Raw genomic sequence first — 26,508 nt, 5'->3', positions numbered from 1 at the left:
ATTAAATGACTTGCTTCTAGCTTCTGACCTGCTCCTCAATACTAGTTTGACTTGATGTTATTCATCAAGTAAACATTACTCTGTCATACATGAGCTCGAGACTTGTAATTATGATATTTCTGACTCCACTTGAAGGACACATACAGTAAACACAGCAGTAAAGTGTGTGTGTGTGAATGAGGAAGCTGCTTTACAGACACGCCTATTTTACACACGTCACTCAAACACAGAACCAGGAAACTATTTCAACTCCTCAGTTCAGAGAAACAGAAACTGAAGTGTTGTTGAGCTGTTGTGTGTTTGTGTCTCTCTGGATTCATGCAGTAAAATGGCAGAAGCCAGAATTTCTCAGGATGAGTTCACGTGTCCAGTGTGTCTGGATCTCCTGAAGGAACCAGTGGCCATTCCCTGTGGACACAGTTACTGTAAGATCTGTATTACAGACTGCTGGGATCAGGAGGATGAGAAGAGAGTCTACAGCTGCCCTCAGTGCAGACAGACCTTCAGTCCAAGACCTGCTTTAGCTAAACACACCATTCTGGCTGAACTGGTGGAGAAACTGAAGAAGACTAAACTTCCTGCTGACTGTTACGCTGGATCTGGAGACGTGGAGTGTGACGTCTGTACTGGAAGAAAATACAAAGCCGTCAAGTCCTGTCTGGTGTGTCAGGAATCTTACTGTCAAACTCATTTAGACCGTCATGAGGAATATCACTCTCGTAAACCACACAAAGTGATTGATGCCACTGGACGACTGCAGGACATGATCTGCCGTAAACATGATAAAGAGCTAGAAATGTTCTGTGTCACTGATCAAGAATGCATTTGTGTGCGGTGTAAAGAGTATGAACATAAAAACCACAAAACGGTATCGACTGCAGCACAGAGGACAGAGAAACAGGTATGAACTGAGAGGGATTGATCAAGCAGTGATATGAAATATATATGAATATATATGCAGATATGAAAGGTATATAGACATAGCCCCACCTACTGGCAACAGAAACTGGCATGGTTAACACAGTAATGCAGTACTAACCACATAATTATTGTGTACTAAGCATGCTAGAAACATACTAAACATGCTAGCAACACTTAGCTGAGTCTTGAAGCATGCTATTATCACCATTATACAAAACATTTTGTAACTGACTTTGACATACTCTTACTATATACACTCTTAGAAAGAATGTGTTAAAAATGACACAACCTGTGTTAAATTTTGACACATCCGTGGGTGAGCTCCAGGACTACTAGTTTTGTGTTAATTTTAACTCATTCACTGTGTAAGTCATTTTAACACACAAATTGTGTTAAATTAAAAAATAAAGCGAAAGGGCCAGATGCTAAAATATTAACTGTTTAATCAATAGTCGAGTACAGAATGCATGTGCACACAAAGTACAAGACAATGTTTCAAGCTCAATGACTGGACAGACTCACTGTACTGGACATTAATCAGTTATTCACACTTCAACCCCTAATTGATAATGCTGCTCTTGACAAAAGTTCATGAAGAGATAACAGTTAACAGAGTTTGCACTTTGAATTTAATTAAAATGTAGCAACTGACAAAATATTGTATATAAATAACTTGTATTTACACTGGCCTGTTAGTTTGAGAACATAGCAAACACTGCATACCATTCACAGTGATGGTGAGTGTCGGCGCTCAAAATGATGAGTTGAAAACAACACAACCTGTAAAAAGAGATGTTAAAAATTACACATGTTGTGTAGATTTTAACACATGTAGTGTGTGTGCTCAAGGACAACACATGTTGTGTAGATTTTAACACATGTTGTGTGTGTGCTCAGGGACAACACATGTTGTGTAGATTTTAACACATGTAGTGTGTGTGCTCAAGGACAACACATGTTGTGTAGATTTTAACACATGTAGTGTGTGTGCTCAAGGACAACACATGTTGTGTAGATTTTAACACATGTAGTGTGTGTGCTCAGGGACAACACATGTTGTGTCAAATTTAACACACAACCTGTGTCGATTCTTAACACATCTCTGTGTTTATAAGGACTACACATTTTGTATTACCTTTAACACAACTAATGTGTTATTCCTCTTACACAGAAGTGTGTTGAAATCTTTTACACACTAATGTGTTATAGTTACACAACTTGTGTCAGATATGTGTCACATGTGACTGTAGTCGGTGTGTATTTGCCAGAGTTACTTCCTGTGTTTTTACAACTGAGTGTTTGGATGAACACTGAAACGTATTGTTAACTGGTGTTTATGGAGTCCAGTGACGTTTAATAAAGAGTTTGTTTGAACATTTGGATGGTTTAGACATCATGAATCTACATAGACAAGCTCTTATTGAGAATTAGCTGAGTGTTAGATGTTGATGTTTCATTGAATGTTTTATTTGAAGTCACCAGAATCGTGATTAATGGCTCCTTTATTTGAGCTCTTGAACCTTTAATCTTCTTTTAGTTTTTCTCTGGCTGTTTTAACTGTATTTTAATAAAATACATTTGTTATGGTGAGAGAAAATATGATCAGATGTTTTTTGATGATGTTATAATCAGCAAGTGCTGATCTGATCAAGTTTATGAGTGTATGGATGGTTTGCATTTATTTTATTTATGTGCTGTTAGTTATAACAATCTTGTGACACTACATCATTCTGTCCAGCAGTGCAGAATAAAAAATAAAAAAATGTTTTCTGAAAATTTGAATCTGCAGCAGAAACTAGTCAAACACAGACCTCAAGAATCAGCGTATGAATCTCAACAATGGTGACAAAGGAAAAGCTTCATGCTGGGAGTCATGGATGAGATTTGTACTATGGTGGCACCCAGCATGCATTGCGGCATGAAGCTTTATGTTTGTCACCGTTGTTGAGATTCATTTGCTGATTCTTGAGGTCTGTTTGAAACCATAGTCTGTAAGGTTTTGTACGAACTGTGTATTAAAAAATTCTAATTTTAAGTTAATTGCAATATGCTAATCTTTTAAAAAATTATCTTTAATAATACTTCATCTTTCAAATATTAAACTATTGATGAACTTAACAATCTTACATGTTCATGATGATAATTTTATCATCTGTGCATATTTTTTTCTCTTGATTATTTCTGTTGTTTCAAATGTGTTAAAATAAATCCACATTTACAGCAATCAGAGAAAACTAATGTTGAAGAGTCAAGGGTCAAGAGCCCAAATAAAGCTGACACTAATCACGATTCTGGTGACTTTAAATGAAACATTCAATGAATCGTCAACACCAAAACCTGTTAATTCTCAATAAGAGCTTCTGTAGCGTCTGACAGAAATAAAGTCAATCTGGTTATTAATAACAAGAGAAAGCAGCATTTGAAAAAGACATTGAAAAAGAGGCATGATGTGATTGGCTGCCAAAAAACACCCGTTAATCTTTAAGTTTTCATGAATTAAGATTTTATTTATTTATTTGAATGTATTGCTTTATTTATTTTAGAGCATTTTATGGGATACTATATAAAATATACCTATAATTTTTTCATAAACACAAACTCTTCTCCACCCAGTGCTATTCTAGAGTTACATTTTAACACACATTGGGCCCTATCTTGCACCCAGCGCAATTGACTTTGTACACTGACGCATGTATCATTCCTATTTTGCACCCGCGCAAAGCGGACTTTTCCCTCCACAGAAGCACGTCGGTTAACTAGCAAATACACTTGCGCTCCCCGGGGCGGTTCAGCGCAAAGAGGAGGCGTGTTCCGGCGCAAACGTTCCCTCATGCTATTTTGCAGGTTTAGAAAACAATTCCGCCAGTGACCAGGAAAAACCTAGTCTAAAGTCAGTGGCGCGTTGGGCATGTTATTCATGCTATTTTAAAGGGATAGTTCACTTTGAAATAAATTTTTGATATGTTTTAGCTTACCTCAAGGGCATCCAAGATGTAGGTGTCTTTGTTTCCGCAGTAGTTTCAATTTTGATATTTTTAGGTCAAACCGTTCTTGTCTGTCAGTCATATAATGCAGGTCTGTGGTCACTGTCTCAAAACTCAAGCACAGAGTCCAAATTAAAACAATTCCCCATCGTCCAAATGAAACAATTCCCCATCATAAGTACACATTGATGGCCTAAGACACGAAACGAGCGGTTTGTGTGAGAAAACGAACAGTATTTATATAGTTTTTAGCTCTTGAAAACAGCACACGTCCAAATGGTCTGACGGCGCGGGCGAGTATAGATGTATACATAGATGTCGCCTTGGCTACGGTTTCGTTCCAATGAACTGCAGTAGCGAAGGCGACATCTAGTGTATACATCTATACCCGCATAGATATATACACTAGATGTCGCTTTGCTACGGTTTCGTTCCAATGAACTGCAGTAGCCAAGGCGACATCTATGTATATATCTATACTCGCCCGCGCCGTCAGACCATTTGGACGTGTGCTGTTTTCAAGAGCTAAAAACTATATAAATACTGTTCGTTTTCTCACACAAACCGCTCGTTTCGTGTCTTAGGCCATCAATGTGTACTTATGATGGGGAATTGTTTCATTTGGACGATGGGGAATTGTTTTAATTTGGACTCTGTGCTTGTGGTTTGAGACAGTGACCACAGACCTGCATTATATGACTGACAGACAAGAACGGTTTGACCTAAAAATATCAAAATTGAAACTACTGCGGAAACAAAGACACCTACATCTTGGATGCCCTTGAGGTAAGCTAAAACATATCAAAAATTTATTTCAAAGTGAACTATCCCTTTAAGGGCGCATGCTTGGCCATAATCAATGTAGCGTGTGCACAACGCGCATTACAATTTGATGCTCTCATCTACACAGAAGCAGCCGTTTTCATTTTTGCAAATCATACATTATTACTAGGAAAAATATTAGGTCTTGTAGGTCTTGATAAGCCTAGGGCTTCTACGTATCCCTTTACGAACAGTGTGATTATTATGCAAAAAAAAAAAAAAAAGGTTTTGTTTTTCTTGATTTTGTTTTATTTTATTGATGGATATTTAATGTGTTGCTGTCTTTGGTTTAATTTATTTTTTAATTGTTCGAAATAAAGATTTCATTCATTTATTCATATTAATACACGAGGGAAATCATTGTTGTGTCCATGAAGATGTGAAAATAAAATAGGCATAAATCTAGCTTACACATTTAATCATACGCCCAAATTATCATACGCCTGTTTAACCGAAGCTAATTTGGGTGTGTTTGTTTCTCCATCCCCAATGTTACTTCTCTGTGTTTTACGGCCGTGACGAGGACGTCGGTCTCCTCGGCTGTGAACCGCTCCTGGCGCGCGCCTGGCAAATCCGCCGTTATAATAGGAATCCGCTTAGAAAAAGCGCGCCTGCTCTTAAAGGGAATGTGAGATGTCGCTCTGATTGGTTTATTTCACGTTACGCCCAAACCACACCTATGAATAATGAAGCTACTTCAGACCAACCCCTTTTAGATTTGCGTCGGGCGCAAGAGTCATTTATCCCGCCGGGAAAATAGCAACAGCGCCGAGACCCGCCCACAAAGTTACTTGCGCTTTGCGCTTTGACACTTGCGTTTCAGATCGTTAAAATAGGGCCCATTGTGTGTTAAAATATACACAACGTGTCAAATACCATCAACACATGATGTGTGTTGTTTTTTAACACATCTCTTTTTAGAGTGTATATCTCCTTAAATGCACATTGCCCAACCATGCTCTGTCTTCCTAAAGCCACCGAGTGACGCTTTCATCGCTGCTTGCAGCTTTAATTTACATATACTTTTTTTGTTGCTGTTTTTAAAAGTTTTTTTTTTTTTTAAGGACCAATTTTGATTCACAAATCAAATCATTGATCAACTCATATACGCAGAGCACAAATCAAAGATGATGTCAATAACATCAAACTTCACTGATCTGTGGTTTGAACCTACAGTATAAACTTGCCATGCTAGATCTTTAACCCTTATTGTGTGACAGTAGTTTTATGTGTCATTCCCTGTTATTGGTTTGTCCTCCAGAAACAGCTGAAGGAGACGCAGATGAAGATCCGTCAGAGAATCCAGCAGAGACAGAAAGATCTTCATCAGCTGAGAGAGGCTGTGGAGTCTCATAAGGTGAGTCTGGAGAAGAAGAGAAGTGTGAGACGTCTCAGTTTGGACTCACTGAACTCACTGTGTGATTGTGATGTGTGTGTAACAGCGCTCTGCACACACAGCAGTGGAGGACAGTGAGAAGATCTTCACTGAGATCATCCGCTCCATTGAGAGAAGCCGCTCTGAGGCGACACAGCGGATCAGAGATCAGGAAAAGACTGCAGTGAGTCGAGCTGAAGGACGACTGGAGCGACTGGAGCAGGAGATCAATGATCTGAGGAGGAGAGACGCTGAGCTGGAGCAGCTTTCACACACACACCATCACATCCAGTTCCTGCAGGTAACAGAGATCTAGAAGAACTGGATCATAGTGGACTTGAGCAAGAGACTCACAGAGAAACATTTCATGAGAGCAGAATGAGACTAACTTAAGCAGGGCAAAAAAACACTCTAAAGCTCAGCTAATTGCTATGATCCAGCACGAATGTTTGTGGTAACTAGAGCAGAGCTGGCAACCCGGATGCCGAAACACTACTGACTTCGTGATTGGTAGATAGGTGGAGGGTGGCGCTTCAGGCCAAAACACAACATGACAACATCAACATCAGTTTAGGGCTGCAACTTCACTTTTAAATGACAATATCCTGGCCGGACTACTGCTGTCAGTGATATAAGTATTTGAAATGAACATTATTTCTTAATGTCTAGTGACATATCAGGGCCATTTTATGATTAATTGAAATACATTTCTTACATACAGCTCCTTTAACTGCAAATAACATTTAAGTTTCTGAAAACATTACAGCCAATCTGCACGTATATATTTTAAAGTATATTATTTCTGTTACAAGTACGGTTCTTTCTTTTTCACAAGGAGTGTAAGTGTGAAATACTAGAGTTTGTAGCATTAAATGATGAATATGAGAAGAATGTGCTGATTGTGTGAAAGTGCTGGATTGAAGCGAGTCACTGAAGAGAAGTGAAGTCAACAAGAGCCGCTCAGATCTGATATAGTGCAGGTTATTGGCTGAAGTGTGGAGATGATGAGTTTTGATTTCTGTTTTCTGTAGAGTTTCCAGTCTCTCTCAGCACCTCCTGAATCTACAGACGAACCCGACGTTTCCTTCAGTTCTCTCTCCTCTTTTGATGGCGTGAGAGAATCTGTCCGTCAGCTGAGAGACAAACTGGAGGATTTCTGCAAAGAGGAGCTCAAGAAGATCTCTGATAGAGGTAAAGTCCTGCGCCTCGTTTATACAGACGTGTGGAGAATGATCCGAAATATGAACGTACAACAGTTTCTGAAATGTTCCTATGATTTATAAAACATGCGCACAAATAATTGTCCTAAACGCATCCCACTTTATAAATCACAGTTCATCTTTAATTCAAGTGCATCAACTCTACAGAACAGCCACAAACATCCCTTGATGGTTTAGAAGTAATAAATACTTATGTTTATGTTGAAATTGAAATCCATTGAAATTTAGGATTGAATCCGATACGTGTGTTTTATATATGAGGCATCTGGAGATTCTTCTGTTCTCAGAAATGAGTCCTGCATCATCTAATATCAGATTAGAAACGTCTTAGAAATGGATGTATTTTATCTTGTCATTTCTCTTCACACTGTTCATGTCTGTTTATTTCCACAGTCACATTCACCAACATGAATCCCAAGACCAGGAACGACTTCCTACAATGTAAGTCACTGAGAAACAAGCAGAAAAACTCACTGAATGTGTTCATGTTCTTCCTGTAGAAGGAGAAATAAACATGATAGAAGAGTTTTATAATTGATCATGTAAATGATGATTTGCACAGGATATCTGATCAGCTGCACTGAGACACTGATGATACATTGTTCAGATACATTAAAAGATCAGACAGATTCATAATTCCTGATTCTGATGTGTTTTCTCTCCATCAGATTCCCATCAGCTGACTCTGGATCTGAACACAGTGAATAAACTCCTCAGTCTGTCTGAGAGGAACAGAGTGATTACTGGCACTAACACACAACAGTCGTATCCTGATCATCCAGACAGATTTGATCAGTGGTGGCAGGTGTTGTGTAGAGAGAGTGTGTGTGGACGCTGTTACTGGGAGATTGAGTGGAGTGGTGATGTGTATATATCAGTGTCATATAAGAGCATCAGCAGGAAGGGAGGGGGTTGTGGATTTGGACGTAATGGTCAGTCCTGGAGTTTGTTCTGCTCTTCCTCCAGATACTCATTCTGGCACAATAACATAGAGACTTCTCTCCCTGTAAAGTCCATCAGCAGAAGAATAGGAGTGTATGTGGATCACAGTGCAGGAACTCTGTCCTTCTACAGCGTCTCTGACACAATGAGCCTCATCCACACAGTCCAGACCACATTCACTCAGCCGCTCTATCCTGGGTTTACTGTTTGGTCTGAATCATCAGTGAAACTGTGTTGATGTTTCAGAATAGACTGTACAGAGATTTTACCCATAATGCTTTGAGCTGATAAATCAGTAACAGTGAGATGTTACAGGGACTCTTATTTTAATTTTCATAAATATAGCTGAACTTCTACTACTGAAATAACACATTAAAATAAATGTGTGCATTAGTTTTTTTGTTTTGTTTTTAATTGCTAACAAGCATCGGTCGATACTGAAGCCTCATCTTCAAAACTCTTCACACATTCAGTGAAACAGAAGTCTATGCCAAACTGTGAATATTTTTTCATTGCTTTTGTAGTGTGGTTAAAAATATCAATATGATTTATGCAATACTACACAAAATGGTATGTGAGCTAATTGTTGTTTTGTTGGTTAACTGGAGAAAAATAAATTGTAATTCAAGAAATGTCCACTAGGGCGAAACCAAAGGCTGCAGGCAGTAGCTGTTGAACGACAACATTTCAGTCTTTCCAGTTCACATTCGTTATAATAATAACAATACAATACGTTAAAGGTTGAAAAAACAAACAGATTTGTGACAGATTTGTATCCCATGACAAAATAGTTCTAGTGACATATTATCCATTAAACATTTCTGAATGAATGTTCTTTACTGATATGCATTTCTTGTTTGTAATTAATTTAAGAGACTTAAAATAAAAATCCACCTCTATCAAAAACAACTTAAATGATGGTGAAGAATTCTGGAATTTACATTTATGGATATGAAACTTGCCTAACAAAATGTAAAGGTTCACTATAGTATATAGTTTCTTTTCTTTGTATTCAAAATAAGTGATAATGTTCTTCCCCTCAATGTTGATTTTGTGTTTTGTTTTACATAATATATAATTCTCAAGTTCTTTCCAAAATGTAATACTGTATGAACAACCATAAAACAAATGGGTTACATTTTCAAGTTCATTTTTACAAAAAGTACATTTGTTTTCAATATCAAGAAATCTTGAAATGTACATCTTAGATGGGTATATGTTATGTAGTATTTTTAGATGTAATTTTCTAATTTTATTTGTGACACAAAATTTAAAAGGAACAAGCCATGCCTTCTGCCAATTAATATTCATAAAAATAGCATTCCAAAAAAATTTCCCTCTAGGTATTATTTTTTTGGCATTGTAGAAACATTCTCTGATATGTTTATTAGTACATTTTTTGCTTAGAATGTCAATACCGTTTATGTAAAGAATGTTAGGAGTAGTGCGTTGTACATTTTGCTCTACATAGCTTTTCATTAATTCTAATATTCCACTGGGAATAGAGTTAATTACTGAGCTAAATTCTTTACATTTTACAGGGAAAGTTTTCTGTGTAAGAAAGTCTTCATAGCTAAGAAGTTGACCATTAGGGCTAAATAAGTCTTTTAAATAAATGATATTTTGATCTATCCAGTTTTGTAAATACAATAATTTGTTCCTTTTAATAATACACTCATTGTTCCAAATGATAGATTTATGTGGTGAAAAGTTATGTGAATAACAAAGCTTCCAGGCTAACAGAGCTTGTTGATGAAATTCCGACATCTTAACTGGTCATTTAGAAATACTGTAATTACAAGACAGTAAGAACTTGAGACCTCCAACCTTCTTGAATATATTATGAGGAATAAAATTCCATAATGAATCTGGAGCTTTTAAGCATTCCTTTAACCATTTAACTTTAAATGTATAATTTAAATCAAGTCTAATAGATCAAAACCACCTTTAGCTTTAGGACCAGAAAGCAAAGCTTTTCTCAAATGATGGTGCTTATTCTTCCATACAAATTTTACAAACATATCATTGATTTCTTTACATGTAGAATCACAGACATTAAGGGAGAGTGCTGGATACACAAATCTAGAAACTCCTTCAGCTTTAGTCAGAAGGACCCTACCTAAGATTGATAAGTCTCTTTGAAGCCATAGGTTCAATATAGTTTTAGATTTGTTCATTTTGGGGGAGAAGTTAAGTCGTTGGCGCTCTATAACATTCTTACAAACAAAAACACAGAGATATCTAATACAATTTTTAACAGGCATATTATATATGGTTTTACAGTTTTTCTCGATTGTTTACACACATTTTCACAAGGAACACACTGCCATTCAAATATGCACACTGACTCATCACATGGGCAAACACCCGTCACACAGTTTTACAATTAGCAATCAAAGCTTTAGCATAAAAAGGCCACAGGTGAGCTCTTCAATGGAGCAATGGAGGCCAACATTGGATTTTTCTTTTTTTACTGTAACTGTATACAGTAAATTCTTCTGTTGTTTTGTATGTAGACCACTGTATGTACAACTTTGTGTTGGTTGGGATGTACACTGTGTACATTGTTTTTGTGGGAAAAATAAAATATATTTGTTACCGTGTATTTGTGTGTTCTGAGTATAAAAACAATATTCTCAAATATTTTACAACACACTTATGTATGTACTGTCTGTAGTAAGTGTAACACTGAACAAAAAAAGGCCTAAGTCATCATGATGAATGGAGAAGAAGTGTTTTCTATTCATCATAGTGTTTTACATTGAGCACATCAGTGTTCAGCTGGTTTTTATAAATGTCTATTCATATGATGGTTTGTGTGTGTCATTTGAAAACAAAATACCATTTTGAGAAGAAATAACATTGTTTTGAATGTAAAGTTTTTCTCGATTGTTTACACACATTTTCTGAAAGCATGCCTCATATTCTCAGAACTCTACACACAAATCCAAAAACACACACACAATGGGCAAAACCCCTCAATTCTCCTGCAAAATGAAACTTTACATTCAAAACAATGTTATTTCTTCTCAAAATGGTATTTTGTTTTCAAATGACACACACAAACCATCACATGAATAGACATTTATAAAAACCAGCTGAACACTGATGTGCTCAATGTAAAACACTATGATGAATGGAAAACACTTCTTCTCCATTCATCATAATGATTTAGGCCTTTTTTTGTTCAGTGTTACACTTATTACAGACAGTACATACATAAGTGTGTTGTAAAATATCTGAGAATATTGTTTTTATACTCAGAACACACAAATACACGGTAACAAATATATTTTATTTTTCCCACAAAAACAATGTACACAGTGTACATCCCAACCAACACAAAGTAGGACATACAGTGGTCTACATACAAAACAACAGAAGAATTTACTGTATACAGTTACAGTAAAAAAAGAAAAATCCAATGTTGGCCTCCATTGCTCCATTGAAGAGCTCACCTGTTGCCCTTTTATGCTAAAGCTTTGATTGCTAATTGTAAAACTGTGTGACGGGTGTTTGCCCATGTGATGAGTCAGTGTGCATATTTGAATGGCAGTGTGTTCCTTGTGAAAACAAGAGATTTTCTGCATGAAAATTGTGCCAAAAGCAGAGAATTGTGTGTAGTGTTTTGAAAAAAGTGTGTTTTAGAACTGCAATTTGAGTGTAAAGCAGGAATTGTGCTTGTAGTTTAGCAGAATTGGCTCAGGGGGTTGGTGAATGAGTTACATGATGTGGTCATTGTGTCTCAAGTACCAGAAAATGTGTGTAAACAATCGAGAAAAACTGTAAGTTTCATTTTGCAGGACTCAGGAGAATTGAGGGGTTTTGCCCATTGTGTGTGTGTTTTTGGATTTGTGTGTAGAGTTCTGAGAATATGAGGCATGCTTTCAGAAAATGTGTGTAAACAATCGAGAAAAACTGTAACATTTGTTTCAAACTGACATAAAATTTCGCATTTAGATTTATTCAATTTTAGTCCAGAAGCAGCTGAGAATTCGTCTATTAATGCTACAGCGTTTTCAATCTGATGTTTGTCCTTTAAGAATAATGCTGTATCATCAGCTAGTTGGGTCAGTTTAATTTCCTTACCAAAAATAGATAAACCTTCAATTATTGGGTTATTTAAAATATGTAATGAGAGCAATTCGACAACAATCAAAAATAAAAAGGGAGAAATCGGACAGCCTTGACGGACGGATCTCAGCACTGGAAATCTTTTGGTAGTGTTTGGATATAGTATGACACAACTGTCAATATTTTTATAAAACATTTCGATTGTTGAAATAAAATTTTGACCAAAACCAAAGGTTTGAAGTGCTTTAAATAAAAAAATGATGTTCCACCGTATCAAAAGCCTTGTAAAAATCAAGAGAAACTATAAGGGAGTCATTATCAATGTTTTCAGAGTAGTCTAATAAGTCAAGAACAAGCCTTATGTTGGAACTAATATGACGGTTGGACATAAATCCAGTTTGAGTTTCGGCGATAATTTCTCCAAGATCTTTTTTTAACCTTTTAGCATATACCAATGAGATAATTTTGTAATCTATATTTAAGAGCGTAATAGGTCTCCAAATTTTCTATCATAAGGTGATCTTTTTCCGGTTTAGGAATTAGTGTTATAATACCCTGTTTCATACTTGTTGACATTTCTTTCCTATCTTGACATTCCTTAAATAATTCCAATAAAGGATCCACAATAATATTCCAAAAATGTAAATAGAATTCAACCGAGAGGCCGTCGTTGCCTGGAGATTCTCCTTTTTTCATTGATTGGATTGCTTCTGATATTTCTGATTTTGTGATGGGTCGTTAACAGTTAGTTTTGAAGGGCTCTGAAATGGTTGGTGTATATTTTTTAATTGATTCAATAAACTTATCACAATCATTGATTTGGGAATTTGATTTGTATATGTTACTGTAGAATGAATAAGCATATTTTGAAATGTCCAAATGATTAGTGGTTATGACATCATCAATCTTGAGTGCAGAGATATTGTTTCTTTTTTGATTTCGTTTCTCTAGGGCAAAAAAGTAGCTAGAGTTCTTTTCGCCTAATTCCAACCATTTTGCTCTTGACCTTATGAAGGCTCCTTTAGCCATATTAATATATGTATGATCTATTTCTTCTTTTAGTCTCTTCAATTTAATTTCTTCTTCCTCTAATAGACTATCTTTCTTCAATAATGTATTTAGTTCGTTCATGATACTAATTTCTTTTGAGGCGTTATTATTTTCTCATTGCTGCTTCTCTTATATATCTTAAATTTAAAGGATTCCCATTTTTGTGTATGATTCATTTTAGGATCCCTAAATATCTGTTTCGCTGTTCTTTTAACATCACCACAAAATATTTCATCATTTAATAAATCATTATTTAGCTTCCAGAAACCACGAAGATTGTTTAGATTTTGTTTAGTGCCTATTAAATGAATTTTAATCAATTTATGATCAGATAAGGGAGCAAAATCGTGAGATGCTTCTGAAACAAATTGTGTGCAAGAAGGTGATATAAGCCACAAGTCAATTCTGGATTGTAGAGATCTATTCGTATTACTCCAAGTACATTCTTTTGTATCAGAATTTAAGTATCTCCATACATCGATAACCGAAAGATGTTCACAAATATATGCAATGCTTTTAAATCTTGAATGTTGAACTGTTCTCATCGGTAATCGATCTAAGAGATCATCTGGAGCATCATTATAATCTCCCATAAGAATCAATTGTGCTTCTTTGTACTTCAGTTTAACCCTAAAACCGTATTCTGGACAAATGTGGGCAAAATAATTATGATTTATTTTTTAAAAATTAAAATATATTTAAAAAAAAATACTCCTTAATCCTGTATTTGGGTCAAAAATGGGCACCCATAGAAATGAATGGGAAAAACTGTAATTTAGAGCATTCTTCTTGTTTTTTTGTAAAAATAAATCAATAGATCCAATACAATGCATATCTAACATACACACAAATGAAGGGCTGATCCTGTACAACATTCTCATCATGGCAAAAACTCACACTCATACACACACACACACACACAAACAATGCATTCAATGAGCCTATGACAGAGCTGGGCTTTTATATATACATATATATATATAAAAAAACTCACACATACAAAAACAAATAGTTGAATGAGCCAATGTCTGACCATGTTTTTTGGTATGATCCAATCATCCACCTGGCTCATCACCCTCTCTCTCTCTCTCTCTCTCTCTCTCTCTCTCTCTCTCTCTCTCTCTCTCTCTCTCTCTCACACACACACACACAAAAACAATGCATTCAATGAGCCTATGACAGAGCTGGGCTTTTTTTTTTTTTTTTTTTTTTTTTTACTAAAAATTATTTTACTAGTTATTTGATGCATGTTCTTACCTGCTTGGTACTAATTAGTTATTTAAATTTGATGTTTTGTGTTTGAAATAAATGATAAATGATCTACTACTTTGTCTTTTCCTTATAGCATGGTCATATTTATCTAAGCATATTTTGGCATCTTTGTATAGTCTCACCTAACACAGATATATATTTTTTTAAATTACAATTTTAACTTGTGATAGTCAAAAACTTAAGAGGTCAAATTCATTTTATACAGTGGTTCGTAGAGTTCAGCCTTTATATGCAGCCATTAAGTACTATAGCCATCTAGTGGCTATTGATATTATTGTTTTTTTGTTAATTTAATACCAAAATAAGACATCAGGTGACAGCAAAGTCACCTCATCTTTAGGTTTTAGCTCTAAGAACTTATTGAAATGATATTTTAATGTAGTTAAAAAAATATAAAAAATAAAACATAAAAATAAGCATAATTTACATAGAAAATATGGTACTTTTTGAAGTAAATAAATTCAAAAATACCCCCAAAATAAAAAAAAACACCATAAATGGATAGACAAAATATTATCGAAGACAGTGATATAACATTTATAATAAATAAAAAATAGGATCACACCTGAGTCCTCTGTGCCCACATTTGTCCACAATTACAGGATTAAGGGCTATAAAGTGAATACGGTTTGAGGGTTGAGCTTCAAGTTTCTTACACAATTGCATACACATTGTTTTGGCTAGAGCTGTGTTGTTATGATTATATAAGTTACAAACTATAAAAATTGTGTTATCCAGTTTGAAAACTGAAATAATCCATCTACCCTCATCTGAAATAATGATTCAATAATAATACCTTTAAATTTGTTGAGGAGAATTGCTACACCAGCAGATTGTTGAGAGGCATGACAAAAGTAACACTGATCACCCCATTGTGCTTTCCAAAACTTCACGTCATTTTCACTTGAGTGAGTCTCTTGTAAAAGGATTAAATCTGCATTTTTTCGTCTGCAAAAAATAAAAATAGACTTTCTTTCGGTGCTGTCACGGATACCTCTAACATTAAGGGATATTATTTTTAAGGAACTGAAATGGAAGTCTGTCATAGAAAAATAGAGTAAAGTGAACTAGAAGACTGTAAAATTAACAGGAACTTGTAGAGTGTTGAGATATAGACACACAAGTAGGTGCTCTCAAACGAGAACTCTAAATATTGAGTACCTTATGAAATTGAAGACTCATTTCTTTCTCTTTTTTAATATAAAGAAGTGAACAAATTGCTTAAATAAGCAAGTAACTGTGCCACTGTAGAAGTAGGTTATTTAACTACTAGTACTCATAGTGCAGTATGCTAATTTCAAACATAGGTAACCATCACATCAATGTGATTGTGCTATACAGTGGACAATAAGTGCCTTATAGGAGAACTTAAGTTATGAACATTTTTCCGGTAAATCAATACATCTAATCAAACATGTAAACTTAAATTAACCATTGTTCCTTGTGAACAATAACCTGAGTTAGCTTGAGGTATTTAAGGGATCTTATTAATATTACTTAGCATTCAACTTAACTTAAGATCACCTTATTATTCATCTAATTGACTCTTAAACTGTATGTCTTACACCATCAATGATGGCCACCGGGCCGATCCATTTGGTCTTCTTCCCTTCATCTCGGGCTTGTTTAACCTTTGGCCAGAGTTTGTTTCTGCACTGTCTCTCCATGTAAGTGAGGTCTTCTGCCATCCGTAGATTTTTTCCCTTCAACACATCGGAGTTGAGGGAGGCTCTCCATACTCTGTGTCGGAAAGTGCGCATGGTGAATTGCATGATAATGGGACGTGGTTTGTTGTCATCTTTATTTCTCCCCACTCTGTGTACAGTGTCTACCTGGGCCCGTATTCATAAAGATTCTAAGAATCCTCTCAGAAAACTCTTAATTTAGCTTAAAAACTTTTACGTAGGAGTCTTAGCTTAAGAGCGATTCGGGACCGATCTGAGAGCAACTCTGAGTAAGGAAAAGACAAAAACTTTCATCTTAGTAAGGAGGCGGGGTTGACCCCGTTGCTATGTATGACACAATCTTTTGAAGACTGTGATTGGTTGGTTGTCCAAGAAGGAAAAAAAAAGTGATTTTAAGTATAGGGTCTATTCTAAGCCTTCACTTTGAAATTACATGCGGAATTTTTCCTATTTGACCGTTCTCTCACACACACACACACACACACACACACACACACATTATAGGCCTATATAAATATTTTTTTATTTTCCATGCTGTTAATTTCCTATAAGGTATTTGATTGCTTAGAATGATAAAAATTGTTCCACTCTTTCCAGTTACACTGATTGCTGGCATGTCTATTTAAGTGGTGGTTTGAGTGTTGATTTTAATGTATCAAACATGGAATTTTCCCAGTTGCCAAATATCGTAATGTAGTGATTACTTTCATTTCTGGCACTATGGCATTTCTGCGCTGTATCGGAGATGTTAGCGTGTCTCTAATAAGATCTGTCACAAACACGATCTCTGCACGATCTAATCTATAGTGTCTTATTAACTCACTGTCATCCATTGTCTGCAACACATTTCTTCTCCCTCTTTGTCTTTCTGCCATTTTCTCCTCTGCTAACGAAACTCTTAAGCCTCTTAAAAGTCCTCATCTGTGCTCCTAACAATTTTGACCTTAAGACCTCTTTTAAGGGTTAAGATGCTTTCTGAATGACTTTTTTCTTTACTGGGATTTTTTCTTTAATTTTAAGAGTAAACGCCCACATTTCTAAGAATTTTGTCACTAGGAGCTACTCTTTGCATTAAGATTCTTTATGAATACGGGCCCAGGAACCCAAGTCTGGACTTTTCTTCTGGAATGATCTGGGCGATTATTCCCATCACCTCCTTTCTCACATCTTTGTTGCTGTATTCCGGGAGATTAAGCAGACGGAGATTCCATCGTCGGCTATATCTCTCAGCCTCCTCCTGCCGCTCCTGAATTGCAGTCGCTCGCTCGTTCAGCTTCTTCACGATGTCATCTGTCGCCTTACACTGCATCCCAAGGTCTTTCATATGCTCCTGCATGACAACAATCACCGCCGTGTTCTTGTTCACCATTTCTTCAAACTTGGAGAATCGGTCATTCAGTCCGTGAATATCTTTCAGGATATCAGCATTGGACACATTTTCCGCTCCTTTCTTCGAAATTTCAGTGCGGACCTTCTTTGGACTGGGGCTATTCAGAGGGGTTTCAGGAAGAGGTGAACATAAGCTTGGGAAGGGATCAGACTCCAGGTCCATTATCAGTCCTCCCTTGCGTCTTGCTTCTTTTTTAGCCATATTTTCAGTGCTAGTCTGTCACGTTGATAACTGGATACTAGGTGCTATGCAATGCTAGCTGGAGCTGTTTACCTCCAGTCTTTGTGCTAAGCTAGGCTAGCGGTGGGTGCGTCAGACAGAGTTACTTCACGCACGGAGATGAAAAAGTTATGTATGGACTCATCTAACTCTGGGGGATACGGTGAATAAGCTAAAGTCCCAAAAAGTCGAAGTGTTCCTTTAATAAAAAAACGGCACTGTACTATGAAAGCCCATGCAAATGAACTCGTCCTCCGTAGAGGTCACAGTATCAAACTGAAAAAAAAGAAGAAGAAAAAAGGTGTTTTAAAATGCCCAGAATGCACAAATATGAATATGAAGTTAATTGGATGGCTTATTAAAATATCACAAAATACTTATAGTGAACATTACATTATTTTATACATTAACAACAGCCTTTCAAAATCTGTCATCTATTCATGTCAACTCCGTCAGATATTTTTCAAATTCAAAATAAATCAGGCATATTTTGGTCAGCTTTAACCCTGAGGACCCCCTTTGACTTCTCTCTGTTGATGGATGCAGCAGTCCAACACATGGTCCCCTAAGTTTTACTTTTTTTTTTTTTTATATATTCAGCAAACAAGTTGAAATCCCTGTGGTCACAGCTTTTATGTGTCAACACTGTCTTCAAAGTAGGGATGATTTAAATCAAGAATTTTGAAATAAAAGTTGGTATTTTGGTTTAGTGGCAGCTGGCAACTGAGGAAAATCCAAATTGCTACCATTTACTAGACATGATTAAGTTGAGAAAACATGTTGTCAACTCTCTCAGATATTTTGTCTGACAGTGTTGACATGTAAGCTGACGGAGTGGAAGATGTCCTTTTGATACTGACGGGGACAGCTCTTCCCCTCCAAGCAAGCCGGACCAGAGAGCTCTATGCCATATAGCCCCTGATGTTATGGACCTCATAGAGCGTAGGCATGTTCAACACCTCTTGTCCAATGCCCAAGTCCCGCAGGTTAGACAAACTATTATATAAATATCTAATGCTTGGCTCTACACTGAAGGCAGTAATGACAGATAAAACTCTCTCTATATATTTACTTACTTGTTGAGAGAAATTGAAGCAAATGATAGAAATGACCTGCCTGAGGCCCTGTAGAACAAAAGATGAATTACCTGTCTGAATCCCTGTGTTAAAGTAGAGCTGGAATTACAACAGACATTTCAGTCAATTTAGATTTACAGAAACACTGACATTATGAGTCTGATTGTTCACTTTTCATTTTTATAGTGAGCCTTTGGAAGGAGTCAGGAAATACATGAGGAGAATTCTGGATCCTGTTACACTTCAACATTTGTACACTATTAACACTATTACATAACTTTCTTAGTTAGTTCTCAGCCTAATGTGTCCTCTTGCAAATCAGTTGTTAGATTTACAGTTTAGTTCAAATATAGATGAGCAATAGAGGACCTCCAGATACATTTGCTTTTTTCTTTTGATACCAGGAACATTTTGACATTTTCATGTGTGCCTTAAACATCCTGTCACCAGGTACTCTTTGTTTGAAGTTTGATACTCTCTCCCTTTGCCATGTCAAAACTAGGTAAATATCTTTAATCAGTTTGATTCTCAATTAGTTTGTCAATTGTGTGTCAACACCATTAGTTGTGTGTCAATACTGTAAGATGGAGGTTTTTCATTTTTATAAAAAAATTTGTTTCTTTTGTTCAATTGAGTTCATACATTAAAACACCAACTTATCTACATGCATCAGTGTCTTGTGTGCACAAAACCACTGATTGTATATATTAAAAATGAAAACATTAGTAAACGAAATGAAGGTAATTTAAAATGGCTCATTTCTAAAATAATATTAAAAGTGTATACAATGCAATTTATCAGTTAACCTTGCTAAGGCACACCATTTCTACACACTTGAAGATTTTACAGTGTTGTTGAACGGATCAAACACACACACACAGACACACACACACACACACACACACACACACACACACACACACACACACACACACACACACACACACACACACACAAAAAAAAACAACATATTTTCATGTGTCAGAGAGTTGACAAATGTCAAGTTACTAAGTGTTTTTATAAAAAGTGGTTAAATAAAAAGCCTGTTCCTTTTCATGGTATGAAAGATGAGATCCGTGTTTATGAAGATATCCAATTCAAATTAATGTAGTATCGATTTTTTGTTTGTCACTTTTCAAAAGTACTTTTGTCCCTTATCTCAAGAATCAGTGACTTACTAATTCATTAATCAGAGTTTCTTGTTAGTTAATAGTAGTTACTAGAATGTTAATAGTGCATTACTCATTTGTTCCTGTGTAGTTATTCATTAATGAAGGAACAGTATTCTAAAGTGTTACCGTTTTTAGTGTGGTTTTGAATAATGAAATAAAACAGTTGTGAACAATGTAAGGAGTGAAAATGTAGAAAATTACAACTTCCTGAGATTTCAGATATTGGGTCACAAGGGATGAAAAACATGAACATGATTTCCTCAACGTTTGATAAAGTTGTTGATGTAAAATAGTTATTTTCAGATATAAAGAAATTTATAGTATCAGTGATGTTGCAATATATATATATATATATATATATATATATATATATATATATATATATATATATAGTGAGCTCTGAAGTTCTGGATAAAAAGAAAAGATTCCATCAGATTCCAGAAAGATTCTAAATGGATGTGTGGAGAGCCGGATCATTAGATATACAGTTTTTCTCGATTGCTTAAACACTATAACCAGGCTTTTGAACTAAAATTTCAAAACCATAATGCCATTTATCAAAAAGCACACCCATTTCACTAAACTATAAACACTATTCCCCTGTTTTGACACATCAGGTCAGATTTGTTGAACTGTCACTGCAAAACTCTACACACAAATCCCTTCATTTCTCATTGCCTACACCATGTTGTCATTTAGAAAGCATAGCATTTAATATTGTTCACTCAAGTCAGCACAGCTTCAGCTCATTTAGACACAATTATCCAGGTGGAAACACTAAGAGTCAAAATTTAACACACATCAATCAGATCCTTCAATAGATAAATAAAAGGGCCCAAATCAGTTTATTGAGTTTTGGAACAATGGATCCAGAAAGACATGAAGGAAGAGATCGAGAAGGAGGAGGAGGAGGAGGAGGAGGAGGAGGAGGAGGAGGAGGAGGAGGACAAAGGGCAAGAAGACAGGCAGTCTCAGATGAAATTCAAGCCACTCTTGCCCATGTCTTAGTCAATGGTATGAATATGGGAGGCTGGGCTACGAGTAAGGCCAAATTTGAGTCGCTTCACCGTCGCCTCGAGAACCTTCAGGGAGGAGTGGTGGCAAACAAAATTCTATCACTGAATAAGAGACAAACACAACCACAAGCAACATAACTTACCAGTTTTGGAAATGTTGTTTTGAATTTATTGCACCAGTGTGTTAGACTATGTTGTAGTGTGTGTGATTTTGAGGGCTTGTGTGTGATGTCTGAGGGCAAAGTTTGGTTTAGACACCTTACAGATAATGTGTTTTTATTTATCAATTACAAATAAGTAAAAACAAGGAGCATACCTTATATTAGGATATATAAGCCATTTAATTGAAAAGAAAGACAGTTAACATATCCTATATTTTTGTTTTGTTTGTAAGTTTTCAGTGATGTTTGAAAATCTTTGTCCAGTAAATACAAGCAACTGTAAAAGTCGTGGACATTTATTGGTCAAAAGGTGTGAGAACCCCAATCTCTGTTGTTATCTCAGCTTGTTATCTCAGAGTTTCGCATTCATATCAGACAGACTGGGATGTGTTCAGTCATGTGTGTGACTGTTCCCAGAGTCTTAGCATACAGCCTGCTGTGTATGTTATTGTGCAGTGTGTGTGTGTGTGTGTGTGTGTGTGTGTGTGTGTGTGTGTGTGTGTGTATGTGTGTGTGTGTGTGTGTGTGTGTGTGTGTGTGTGTGTGTGTGTGTGTGTGTGTGTGTGTGTGTGTGTTCATCCGCTCAGGGACTGTGTTCTGTCAGCACACCTGTGATCTGTTCTGCCACCCAAGCCCTCCCAGATAGCAACATTGTTTCGGCCCAGATCCGGCTCACATCTGACACTTGTGGGATGCTGATATGCAGCGTGGAAGGATGGATCTTGGGTGGACCGCTCCTGTTTGCCAGATCTGGGCCACAAGCAGGCCATAGCAATGCCACATGCCAAGAGCAAAGAAATAAACCACAACTGGGACATATCTGAGCCACAAAGTCTGTGTATATTACATATGGAGTCATCTCAGCCTTAATAAACCTTTTAACAAGCAGAACCACTGAAGGAAAGAAGAGAACAGAAAAAGAGACGAGCAGAAACACAAGAACTACAACTGACTTCAGCCACAGTCTTAGATGAAATCCACCGAAGAGAAAAGAAGACATTAAATCTGTGAAGATCTCAGCAGAGGAGGATTAATCAACTCCACAAACAGCATTACCAGCTTCACTTATTACTAACCAGACTGACCTTATTTCTGTCAGATGTCTGTAAGAAGTTTTTATTGAGAATTAACAGGGGTTTAACTCTAACGTGTTTCATTTGAAGTCACCACAACAGTGATTAGTGTTTCCATTAGTTGGGCTCCTAAATTGCACAGGATGCCACACCAATCAGCACTCTTACCTTCACAGCTGATTGTGTCTGTGATTTTCCATTCTGTTGTGATCGTTTAAGTCCTGTTGCTGTTCCTGCTGCAAGTCCACCTCCCAGGAATTCTCTGATTACTCCTGCTGTTACTGCTGCTCCTGATGTTGATGATACTGGTGCTAGTGATTCTGATGCTGCTGATACTGGTGCTGCTGATACTGGTGCTAGTGATTCTGATGCTGCTGATACTGGTGCCAGTGATTCTGATGCTGCTGATACTGGTGCTTGTAATTCTGATGCTGCTGATACTGGTGCTAGTGATTCTGGTGCTGCTGATACTGGTGCTAGTGATTCTGATGCTGCTGATACTGGTGCTTGTAATTCTGATGCTGCTGATACTGGTGCTAGTGATTCTGGTGCTGCTGATACTGGTGCCAGTGATTCTGATGCTGCTGATACTGGTGCTTGTAATTCTGATGCTGCTGATACTGGTGCTAGTGATTCTGATGCTGCTGATACTGGTGCTAGTGATTCTGCTGATACTGGTGCTAGTGATTCCGATGCTGCTGATCCTGGTGCTAGTAATTCTGATGCTGCTGATACTGGTGCCAGTGATTCTGATGCTGGTGATCCTGGTGCTTCTGATGCTGCTGCTCCTGGTGCTAGTGATTCTGATGCTGTTGATACTGGTGCCAGTGATTCTGATGCTGGTGCCAGTGATTCTGATGCTGCTGATCCTGGTGCTAGTAATTCTGATGCTGCTGATCCTGGTGCTAGTGATTCTGATGCTGCTGATCCTGGTGCCAGTGATTCTGATGCTGCTGATCCTGGTGCTTCTGATGCTGCTGCTCCTGGTGCTAGTGATTCTGATGCTGCTGATCCTGGTGCTAGTGATTCTGATGCTGCTGATACTGGTGCTAGTGATTCTGATGCTGCTGATCCTGGTGCTTCTGATGCTGCTGCTCCTGGTGCTAGACATTCTGATGCTGCTGATACTGGTGCTAGTGATTCTGATGCTGCTGATACGATGCTGCTGATCCTGGTGCTAGTGATTCTGATGCTGCTGATCCTGGTGCTAGTGATTCTGATGCTGCTGCTCTTGCCTGTGATACTTTAAATATTGTTGCTATTCCTGATCCTCCAATTAATGTTTCCGCAGGTAATGCTGCTTTTACTCTTTTTACTAGGTCTACCGCCCATTGTAAGCTATCTATCACCCAATCTATTGTATTTATTGCCGACTGTAATTGTGTTCTTCCTGCTGCAACCATTGCAGCTCCTGCCAGCGCTCCAGTTACTGCTGATCCTGTTAGTGATTGTGTTCCTAACAATAAGTGCAATATTGCTGTTGCTGTTCCTGCTAGGCCTCCTGCTACTGCTATATATGCTGTTCTTTTTCTGGCTTCTGCTTCCGATAGTGATTGTAAAATGCTTATTCCAGCTGCTGCTCCTACTACTGTTGCAACTATTGTTGATGTTACTGAATCACCTGTTACTGCAACTGTGGCAACTGTCAGTGCTATTACAGTTTTTGCCCGTTGCTTGAACACTATAGACCCATGCTTAGACTAAAGTAACACAAATTGAAGCTTTTGTTACCATACCTCCAACACATGTACCCATACCTTAAACAAAAGCGCTGCTTTGCACTCTAGTTGCAATTCTGCAACACACATACTCCTTTATGCAACACACTTGGTCCTGCATACTACACTCTATTTCATACATAAGACACTTCGTTCAAAAATGAAATCTCAGGGTGCCATTTGGAAAACACATGTATCCAAAATACAAAACACATCGGGTAATTGCAACCACTCAAATACACACCTGAAGGCACTTACTTGCAAAACTGAACACCAATCAGCCAGCTACAAAAAGGAGAAGGAGGAGGAGGAGGAGGAGGACGAGGACAAGGTCAATGTCAAGGTCGAAGAGGGCATGCACGGACCCCTATTTCTGATGATATAAGAGCAACTTTGGTGGACCATGTCATCAACCATGGCCCGACTGAGAAAACAGGTATGTCTTCACCTCTCTACCTTCTACTCTACTCAGATGGTATTTACAGCACTGTACTACAGTATATCACATTACCACATCACGTGTACAGGGTATTGCAGGGTGCTAATGCTCCTTTTGCAGCCAAAGTGGTAGTTTTTGTGAAACATACCATGATTCAGGGGTGTCGGACTGGGGGTAAAACCAGTACTGATTACCAGGGCCCCAAGGGGAGAGAGGGCCCTTGAAAAGTCTGGAATATATTTTATTTGGAACATGGGGGCCCATCAGGACTGCCTATACATAGGGCCCGGGATCTTGTGCTACGTCCCTGCCATGATTACTTACAGTATAACCATTTTTAAACCCTATAGAGGAATTCTTTTCGGCTTGGAGATGGCGTGTATATGACCGCCAACCACATGCCCGCATGCCTCTTCTGCAGGAAATGGAACAGGCCTGCGGCGACATTCAGGTGACAGCAATCCATGGATGGTTTCGACATGCAAGGGGATATTTTCCCCGGTGCCTAGCGGGAGAAGACATTGCTTGCGATGTCGATGAGGTCCTGTGGCCAGACCCCAACAGATGGCGGGATCCATGAGCCCACGTATGCACAATTGCCATGATTTTCTGTGTTTACAGCATAGTGTTTTTTCTATTATTATTATTTATTTATTTTTTGCTTTATCTGAATTCACTGAGTTACTGCAATATACAATATTGAGTAGGCCTATTTGCTTTTTTGGTTGTTTGAAAATGTGCCTCCTGAAAATATGCCTTCTGAATAAACAGTGAAAATCAAAGACTGCAGTGTTTTATATAAAGTAGACTAGTGTGTTCCCCCTGATCTGAAAGTGTATGCATATGATGCAAGTATGTGTCATTTTGTCATCAGAGTTACATTTTGACAAAGGAATGTTAGGTTTTGATAGCAGAGTTTAGGTTTTGATAGTAGAGTTTCAATTTGACACAGATGTGAATGGTATATTTCCCAGTGTTGTGTCATGTTTACTTGTGTGTAGAGTTTTGGCACAATGAGCGAAGTTTTGCAAAATGTGTTCAAGCAACGGGCAAAAACTGTATTACTGTTAGTGGTGATTGTAGAGTTGCCCTTTGTTCTCCTGCTTCTTCTCCTGGCACTGCAATATTAAAGAATTGTCTTCATGAAATGTCATCATCACAGAAATTATGCTCACTAATGTGTATAGGATATTGATGTTATCCATTTATAATTTACATTTCTTATCCATGTTGATTGATTTTAATTTGCCAGGATGACATAGATCTTCCCATAAGTACCCTTGTCAGGTTTACAGCTCTTTCCCCCTCTTTATTTCCAAGCCATTCGCCCGCCTTTAAAGAAACAAATGTTAAAACATTTTAAAATATTTTATTTTATTTATTTTTTTGACATGCAGCAGAAAAAGACAGTCAGTCAGAATGTTCATGGTGGATGATTAACCAAGTCTTTTCCGAAGGATCACAGTAGGTGAACAGGTGAGTATGTGACTTCATTTTCACTAACATATTTGTGGAAATATGTAGCAAACGTTCAAAATGATAAACAGAGCAAATTATTAATCGACAGTAAAATTTAGATAACACATGAAAACATGCGTTGCTTGAAATGTGCAAGATGTGATTTAAAAAGAGAATGAACGGTGTTTGCGGTGGCTGAGATGCAGCTGTGTGTGTGTGTGTGAGAGTGAGTGTGAGTCGTCAAGGAAATGAAAAATGAAGTTCACGAGCACCGCTGAGCAGCGATTTCGGCCCTCAAGAGGTTTCATAGTGAACTGTGGAATTGTGTGAAACTTCGTTTTAAAAAGTGGGTGGGACAGGAGTCCTGAAATCTATTTCAATAGTAGGCCTACATTGAGTTTAATTTATAAATAATAATAAATATAAAGATTTGCATAAAGC

The 26,508-nt window shown here is 37.3% G+C and overlaps 1 protein-coding gene across 1 annotated transcript; it reads left to right on the top strand.

The window, feature by feature from the left end:
• The first annotated feature begins 222 nt into the window (after window positions 1-222).
• Window positions 223-9,402, top strand: LOC311286709 (tripartite motif-containing protein 16-like). The gene is made up of 6 exons (XM_084402961.1): window positions 223-901; window positions 5,989-6,084; window positions 6,170-6,403; window positions 7,134-7,293; window positions 7,716-7,763; window positions 7,991-9,402. Exons 1-6 carry the CDS (start codon window positions 329-331, stop codon window positions 8,500-8,502), a joined length of 1,623 nt encoding a protein of 540 aa, XP_084259087.1. The 5' UTR covers window positions 223-328; the 3' UTR covers window positions 8,503-9,402.
• Window positions 9,403-26,508: the final 17,106 nt, after the last annotated feature.

This window comes from Rutilus rutilus (genome assembly GCF_951802725.1).
Source record: "Rutilus rutilus genome assembly, chromosome: 1".
Taxonomy (NCBI): Eukaryota; Metazoa; Chordata; class Actinopteri; order Cypriniformes; family Leuciscidae; genus Rutilus; species Rutilus rutilus.
Note: the sequence above shows the minus strand (reverse complement) of the source record. Positions and strands in the feature narration are given on the sequence as shown.

Excerpts from the sequence above, each read along its gene's own strand:
- LOC311286709 (XM_084402961.1), top strand. The coding sequence starts at position 329 with ATGGCAGAAGCCAGAATTTCTCAGGATGAGTTCACGTGTCCAGTGTGT. Across the intron at positions 6,085-6,169 it reads AGGCTGTGGAGTCTCATAAG|CGCTCTGCACACACAGCAGT; the intron begins GTGAGTCTGGAG and ends TGTGTGTAACAG. Across the intron at positions 6,404-7,133 it reads ATCACATCCAGTTCCTGCAG|AGTTTCCAGTCTCTCTCAGC; the intron begins GTAACAGAGATC and ends TGTTTTCTGTAG.